The following is an 8,758-nucleotide window of genomic DNA, read 5'->3' on the forward strand; positions in this document are numbered from 1 at the left end:
CGCGTCACTCTTACTCGACCCCAACGAACTACGAATGGCTTGATCCTCTTCAGAGGTACGTAGGCAACCTTAACCGGTGCAGCTATAACCAAAAAAAAAAAATCCAGCGAGTAAAATCGCGTTTTCAAGGAGGGATAGAAAGGTCGCGACTGGGAAAGCCAAAGCAGCGACTAAAATTGCTTTCGCACGCCGCAAAACCAACGACCAGAAAGAACCATCTTCCGAGGGAAACCCCGCGAATCAAACTTCTTCTCTCACCTCCGGCTAAGGAGTGCGCCTCGTCATCACGTACCGCGACTCGAAACACCGATCCAGCGAGTAAAATCGCGTTTTGAGAAGGAGGGATAGAAAGGTCGCGACTTGGCAAGCGGAAGCGGAGACTAAAAATTCCTTTAGTAAGCAACAGACAACTCAAGGACTAACCTCCAAAAGGCGAAGCTATCTCCCTATCTAAGAACAAAGGCTGACTACCGAGTCCTCAGCCTAAAAGAAGACGCACCGAGCCAACGGTTCAAACACAGTTATCAAAAAAATGAAGATAAAAGCTAAAGATATCCGATAAAGGCCGAAGCACAATAAGTTCAAAATAATACAACAGTGGAGGCCCCGCGGAACCGCAGGAACCGGAAAAAGAAAACAAAAAAAATCCTAAGGGAAGGAAACAGCAACAACAAAGAAACTAAGATGTTTAGTCATACAACAACATATGGATCTAACAAGCCGGGTCTTTTCCCTGCCCTGCAAGGTCCTTCGGTCCAGCTAAGTCCGCAATCGAGGCTCCCCCTTGAATATCCGAAGGAAGGGTCGCCACGCTCGGATCCGCCGATACACTCGCCTCTCCTCCATCCTTCGTCGCCTCTTTACCTGCCGGGGTCTCTTGAACGTCAATCGGCTTCTCATTCTTTCCCTGCTCCGCGACACCAGGACCTTTGCTGCGCTCCTTCATCATGATATCGAAGGAATCATCAGGAGATTGCATCCTCACCACGGTCCCTGGATCAAGAAAGCTATCGTTCATTCCGTACTTATCCAGACCGGCGAGAACCTCCTCGCTTACAAATGTGGAAGGAAGGACAAGTGGCGAAAGGGAAAGATCAGACTCAGGAATGTCGCCGATCCTAAGCTCATCCATTCTCGCCTTGTACAACTCTTCTTGGGTTTTGTACAAGTCGATCAACTCCTGACCAACGTCGAAACCCTCCTCCTTGGCTGCCTCAAGAGACCTCCGCGTTCCAAACGCTTGCCCGAACAGATTATGAGCTTCCTCAAATTCATCACGACGAACGGAGTAGTCTCGGATATTGTCAAAACGGCGTTGAGCTTTCACAACCATGGCTGTCTCGACTCTAGCTCTCTCGAGAGTCACCTCATAGACACGGGAATCTCTGAGTCTCTTCCTCTCCGAGATGAGTTTGTCGACCACGGCGTCCCTTTCCTTCTCTAACGAAACCTTCTCGCGAGTAAGAATTTTGACAGCAGATCGGATGTTCAGCAGCTTCGTTTTCAGACTCTCGAACTTCACACGAAGGATCTCTTTATCTTCAACGGCTTTGGCCGTCGCAATCTCGTGCATCCTGCGAACGCGAGCAACCTCCGCCTCCGCAGCTCGAGCTGAATTCTCAGAGACCCCTAACTGCGCCTGAGTTCGCCTAAGCTCGGTTTCGTACTTCTCCACCATGCGATTCGTGACACCTTCACTCTGTAGTGTGAAGAAAGTAGAAAAAACAACTTAAGCAACGAAGGAAGCTAAAGTAATGAACCGAAATAGACAATGAAGGAGGAATTACCACTTTCCTAGCGTGAGCAGCTTCGACATAATCATCCTTGAACAAAAGATCCTCAACCGGTGGAAGAGCAACAGGACCTCCTCTTACCTGTCGAGTCAACTCCGCGCATTTCATCGGGTTAGAGATCAAGAGAGTGTCCCCGTTGTATGAGAAGTCCACCACATCAGGAAAGTTCATCTGGGATCCCCTGGCAGCAAAACTTCCGTCAGCGCCTTCACTCAGAGATGGAGCACTTCGCGATTTGACGGCTCTCTTCCCAGAAGCCATCTTATACTTTGAGATAGAAGCACCAGGAGCGGGAGTAAACTCCTCTCTCTCCCTCTCATCGCGAGCAAAACCATCCACAGCATCGTCGAGGGTATCATCCTCGGTCGAAGGATCCACTTGGCGAGAAGAACTCTGCTCAGCCTCCGTCGGCTTCTTCCTCTGCTTCTTCGGACGTTCCTCTGATGGGTCATTCGCAGAAGCTTCAACGGGACCTTCTCGACTTGCGTTCGAATCCTCAGTCTCTTTCTTGGAAGAAGCTTCGCGGGACCTCTTCTTCCCTTTCTTCTTCTTTGATGATTTCTGCTGCACTGCTCCATCGGGTGCTTCGGAGCGCTCACCTTCAGCACGAACGGATCCCTGCATATCCTTCGGAGAATCGCCTTTCCCTTCCTCTCTCGTTTCGGTCCCAGCAGCCCAGAACTATCTTCAGTTACACCGGGGATCGCGACTGGGGGAGGATCATCGCTATACACATCCGCTGGTTCGCCGTCGACTACGGAGGCAGATTTCCTCTTACTTAGCGACTTCAGCTGTACTTTCAAGATAGCACTCAGATCGGGAGTCTGTTTCATCTTCCTTGCTTTGTTTACTAGTTTCTGCTGCTTCCTCGTGAACAGCGACAAACGCTTCTTCCCAGGGACAACCACGCAAGGTAATCTTGATCGCCAAACCTCTGTGGCCAAAAAAAAAAAGAAGAAGAAGAATGAGATGAATCCTCAAACCTCTGCGGCCAAAAGATCGATTACCTCTTGCTACGCGATCCTGACAACGACGAATCCAATCAGCGCTAAGATCAGGCCATCTGCGATGGCTAAGTGTTGCAATGGCTTGAGCGTGCTCAAAGAAGTTCTCCGGATATGCGATCGTGTTCGGATGGCGAACTGCAAAAACGTAAAAAAAAAAAAAAAACCACCAGGTTAATACTTATAAAATCAAGAGACCCAAAGGAAACTATGATCTACCGATTTCACGATCCCAAAGGACCGGGAAGTCGCCTTTCGGCGGCTCATCAAACGCGTGCTCGTCCGACTTAATGTAAAAGTAGTATCGCTGCCAATCTTTCGTCTTGTTTGGATGACCGGTCAAAACGTTGTAGGAGGGGCGCATTTTTATAGAGTGCAAACCATGAGGCATATGTGAGGGGTCAAACTCACACCTAGATTTTAGATCAGGTTTTATGTTCAGAAAAGGATAGGGAAAGATTATCGCGGGCTGAATCCCGTAAGAACTTGATGAATGAACTTCGATTTGTATTGATATAATAGAAATGGAATGGTTACAAAAGATGATCTTTGATGAATATCAAGACTTTAAGAGAATTACAAATAAGAACGTTTCAATGAATGTTGAGTAAGATATCAGTAGGATCGGATCCCCTTCTTAGTCTTCGATCTTCTCTTTTTATAGCTTTGGACTTCTTTAGGTTGTTTGCAACTGATCTCCGAGATCCTCTCCGCTTGAGGTGGAATCTGCAACAGCTTCCCCTTGACCGGGTCCTGCGCTTCTTCTGGTTGCGACGTGAGCTTCCTCTTCGTCGTGACCTCCTTAGTTAGGATCCTTAGCTTTCAGCCTCCGGTTCTAGCTTAGCTCTCTTTTAGACTTCAGACTCGTGATGGGCTTGTCGTGACCCATCATCATCTTTATTATTGAATAATCAGCTCCTGGGCCATATTTGGGCCCAACAGTTGCCCCCAGCTCTCGAAATGAGGTTTCGTTATTCTCGGGAGCTAGACCTAGCCGCCCAAGCTAGATTCTCTTGTTGAGATCATGATTACTAGCTATCTCAACCGCATTTATTCATATCCGATCGGACGGCTGTAATCCATCTCTAGTAAAATCAACGGTTTTAGATTTAAACGAGTTTAAATTTCAATTTCCGATTTTCAAGACGTGATGGGATATAAAGCTGAGAGAATTAACTGCTTGTCTCTCCACTTTCTCCACGCCTCTCGACGGTTTCCAAGGTAATTCACACCTCTCTTCTTTATTTTACCGTTTTTTGTCGTTATTATTTTTTTTATCCGCCTCTCGATCAATCTAGTTCTTCATCTTGAATTTCTCTCTGAGATTCTGCCTTAGATCGATTCTATTCTTTTACTTCCTGCTTTCCCTTTCCTTCCCTATCATGAGTCGAAAAGAAGGTTCCGGCGAAGTTCAGATCTCAGCCTCCGGCGCCCGTATTATGAAGGTCAAACAGGAAGCTGGTGAGAAGATGGCGGAAGCCAAGAAGAAAAAGAGTAAAGACTCGATCGGAGCAAGAGTTAAGAGGATGAAGAAGAAAGGCGGCAAGAGCGCCTCCTCCGGTCCTCACTTCCCTTCCCTCTTGAAGGGTCAGGACGTTGTCAATCTTGCCGTTCAGGCTCACGGCAAGAGCGATCTAGTTAGAGCTTGTGCTGAAAACGAGAACCCCGAGACCGCTCCGGAGGGTTGGTTCTGCGTTCATGAAAAATATATTTCCAAGTGCCACCTTAGATTTCCTCTTCCCACCCTTTTGCTGGATCTCTTAGATCATTACCAGCTAGCTCTTCCTCAGCTTTGCCCGTCGGTCATTCGAGTGATAAATGGGTTCATCACTAGAGCCAAGGAGGAAGGAGTTATCGTTGGGTTATCTGAGTTAATGAGTCTCTTCTCGATAAAGGAGAGCACTTCCAAGGATGGCGGGAGCGGTACCTACTATCTCCCCTGTCGTCCAGGGCTAGGCATTTTCAAGTTCTCAGCTAGTGATGATGACTGGCGCAGGAAGTACTTTTATGTCAAGATTGACCCTTCCACGGTTCCTGTAGGTCGTGACCTTAGGAACGCATGGTCCGATATTTCTGGTTAGGATTTTAGGGATATGCTCACATGTTTATTCTTGTTTGTCATGTTGTGCTAATTGCCTTTTGACTCTTTTTGCAGAAATCAAAGATCCTGTCAAGTTATCTAGCAAACTTACCAGAGCTCTCTACAGGAAGCTACAGCATAGCCCTAACACTTGGGCAGCTTACACTACTTCGAGAGTTGGATCAGCTAGGTTCCCTGAACGGTACCAAGCGTCCTTCCCTGATTCAGTGACGGTTGCTGGTTTAGAAGGTATCTTTTTATTCACAATTCGTGATTTTTACTATCCGAATTTGTCTTATGCGACTAATGGATTTTTTTTATGTCTTAGTTTCTGAAGGTGATTCCATTCTCGAAGTTTCCTCCGGAGCAAGTACTTCTTCGAAGACTCAATCACAGAAGATGCCAATTCAACCTTCCTTCCGTTCCAGGGGTAGATCGACCAAGGCTGCCAGCTCCTCTAGAGGGAGTGATAAGAACCAAGGAGGATCCTTCCTCGACTCTGTGAAGGAGGTTCTTGATGAAGGAGGCTCTGCCCCTGCTAAAGATGTCGTCTCTTCGGAACCCAAGGTTCAGGAAGTTGGCCTTCCCTCCGAGGTCCCGATGACTGAAGCTGATCCTCAAGTAATGAGGGACCCTCCGGAGTCTGAGCCCCCGAGGAACAAGAGGTCCCGAACCGACCAGGTTGATAGACCTTCGAGGTCTTCCTCCTCCTCCTCTAGAGGAGGAACCGTTGGCTGGACCTTTTCTCATTCAAAGCTTGGATCGGTCTTGGACGATCCGTGGGGTTTGGCTACTCTGATGAGGCACATGAAGAGTCCCGGGTGTCCCCTCCCCTCGATCTCCAATATCACGCACAAGGATGAGTACGTCGATATTGCTCATCACATGGGTCAGGTATGAAGTTTATTTCATCTTTCAGCTTTGTCTTTGGAAGATTTTGCTAAATCGTTTTCCGTTTTCCGCAGCTGGCTGGAGCTATTAACAGAGCTCAATTCAAGTTTGAGGACGCTGTACACAATGCTCCTAGCGCTGAGGAATTAGCCCAGGTCACTGAGTTGGTCAAGGCCAACAAGACTGAGCTCAACCAGACTCGGGCTCTGATCTCGGATCTCCAAGCCGAGGTGAAGAGACTTGGCTCTAAGTGTGATGCTCAGCAAGGGACGATCGAGAGCCAGCTGATTGACCTCCAGGTGAAGAATAGGAAGATTGGGGAGTTGGATGCTGCCCGGAAGATAGCCGAGTATCAAGTCAAGGAGCTGATCTCCACATCCCAGAACAGCCAGAAGAACAAGGAAGCTGAGGTCAGGCTAGCCGTCCGGAGGGGAAAGAAGGAGGTAGCTGAAGCCTACAACAAGATTCTGGTTATTGTCAAGGAGAAGTTCTCCAAGAAGAAAGATGAAGTTGACCTCCTGGTTCATGCCCAAGAGATTCAAGCCAACACCGAGCTCCTGAAGGACATACTGGATGGTGAGATTAAGAGTACTCAAGATGAGTATGATAACTTGGTGGCGCTAATGCCGGAAGCTGTTGCGGCGTACGAGAAGGCTCAGGTTTCGGACTTCTCGATTGGCAAGCTCCCTCTTCCCCAACTCTCTGAGAGTTCAGGTACTTTCGAGATTAATATGTTTAACCTCTCCTTTTCCGGAGAGTTCGGTTCTAATTTGGGATTGGTGGGTTCTTACTCAGCCCCAGTCGAAACCGCCTCTGGAGGTAGCGACAAGGAGATGGAGGAGGTTCCTGAGGAGGAAGATCCAGCTGGCAAGGGAGCTGAAAAGAGCTCGGATGACAAGGAAGTTTAAGAACTGATGCTCTTTCGTGTTTTCTAGGATTTCTGCCCGATGGGCTTTGTTTTCACTTGTTTCTCAAACTTATAGCCTGAGGAGGCTTTTAAACCTTTATCTGTTGCATTTTGAATCTTTGGTTAGCCTGGGGAGGCTTTTAAACCCTTGTTTAATTTCAAACTTGGTTTTCTTGTTTCGTTTTTAGTTTTTGGCTTTAGTCGTGAAATATGACAGCTTAATCATAATCGATCCTTACGATAAGTCTGGAAGACTTTGGTCGTTTTTTTTGTTCCTTAAGAGGATTTCTTGAAGTATCGGGATTAGCTTAGGGTTTTTAGGAACCTAAGTTCTGGACACCTTAGGTGGGGGTTCTTGGGAACCTGAACTTGTTTGTGGGATTTCAAGACCCGTTGAGACTTGCTTAGGATTTTAAGACCTTTGTGATTTGATGAGGATTTTAAGACCTCGAAGATTTATAAGGATTTTAAGACCTTGGAGAATTGACAAGGATTTTAAGACCTTGGAGATTTGGTAAGGATTTTAAGACCTTAGGTCCAGGTTCGTCGAGACCTGATATTGTCTGAAGGATTTTAAGACCTTAGGTTCAGGTTCGTCGAGACCTGACATTGCTTTGAAGGATTTTAAGACCTTTAGGATTGTTAAGGATTTTAAGACCTTAGGTTCAGGTTTGTAGGGACCTGTTTTGTTAAAGAATTGAGATATCGAAAATGATTTCTTTATTGATAGTTGGATACATGGTATCATAGTAATCATACACTTGCTGTATTATAACGATCATACGTTTGCTGCGTGGGCTATGTGACTTTAGTCAGACATATGCCCCCTTTGATTGTAGTGAACGAAGTGTTGAAATGAGGTTGGGGCTGCACTCATGACGGAGTTGCCTACGTACCCAGTCAAGGGATCAAGCCTAACGTAGTTCAGGAGTTTTAGGTACCTAATGATAATATCTCTTAAGATTCGTGGCATTCCACGATCTGATTTCAGGTACCCCAGTTCGCACCTTTCGGAGTTTGTAGACGCCAGGTCGTACCACGTGGATGATCTGGTAGGGACCTTCCCAGTTGGTTCCTAACTTCCCAGCATTTGGTTCTTTGGTTCCTTCGAAAACTTTCCTAAGTACTAGGTCTCCAACAGCGAACTGTCGGAGCCTGACTTTGGAATTGTACTGTCGTGCCATTGCTTGCTGATAGTTCTGAATGCGAATCAAAGCTCGGTCCCGCCTTTCCTCGATTAGATCGAGGCTGTCGGTTAGGAGTTGATCATTAGCTGCGGGATTGGATGTACAGAGTTCCCGGCGTAGGCTACCAGCAATGGTTTCGGCTGGAACGACGGCTTCCATCCCATATGCTAAGGAGAAAGGAGTTTCTTCTGTAGCTTTTCGTGGGGTGTTCCGACATGCCCAAAGTACTTCAAGTAACTTCTCTGACCAGAATTCCTTCTGGGTTCCGAGGCGTTTCTTGAGGTTTGCTAGTACTGATTTATTAGCAGCCTCCGCCTGTCCGTTACCTTGAGGTCGGCGAGGTGATGAGAAGGTCAGGCGGATATTCCACTTGTCACAAAATATTTTGAAATCGTGGGATATGAATTGTCCTCCATTATCAGTTACGATTTCGTACGGGACGCCGTGTCTACATACGATATCTTTCCATACAAATTGCTCGACCTCGAACCTGGTTACCTGCTGGAAAGCTTCGGCCTCTATCCATTTCGTGAAGTAGTCCGTTAAGACTAAGAGGAAGCGTAGCTTCTTCTTTCCACTTCCTGATGGTACTAGTGGCCCCACGATATCCATGGACCATCTCATAAATGGGTAAGGGCCGATATGTTAGACAGCTTCTCCGCAGGTTGGTGTATAATCGGTGCATGCCTCTGGCATTTGTCGCATGAAGAGGAATAGGCCTCACAATCTGCAATAATGGTAGGCCAGAAATATCCTTGTCTTTTGATTCTGATGGCTAAAGCTCTTCCTCCAGAGTGGTTCCCGCAGGAACCGTCGTGCATTTCCTTCATGAGTCTCATAGCAACGAGGCCATGGACGCATTTTAGGTAAGGTCCGGAAATGCTTCGTTTGAGGAG

The 8,758-nt window shown here is 47.1% G+C and overlaps 1 protein-coding gene across 1 annotated transcript; it reads left to right on the top strand.

The window, feature by feature from the left end:
- Window positions 1-4,780: 4,780 nt before the first annotated feature.
- LOC130506984 (uncharacterized) lies at window positions 4,781-6,610 on the top strand (the record flags this gene model as incomplete). The annotated part of the gene is made up of 5 exons (XM_057001680.1): window positions 4,781-4,796; window positions 4,953-5,126; window positions 5,206-5,558; window positions 5,634-5,771; window positions 5,843-6,610. Coding segments are annotated over exons 1-5 (1,449 nt in total), but the record flags the coding sequence as incomplete, so codon positions are not given.
- Window positions 6,611-8,758: the final 2,148 nt, after the last annotated feature.

This window comes from Raphanus sativus, unplaced genomic scaffold (genome assembly GCF_000801105.2).
Source record: "Raphanus sativus cultivar WK10039 unplaced genomic scaffold, ASM80110v3 Scaffold3861, whole genome shotgun sequence".
Lineage (NCBI taxonomy): Eukaryota > Viridiplantae > Streptophyta > Magnoliopsida > Brassicales > Brassicaceae > Raphanus > Raphanus sativus.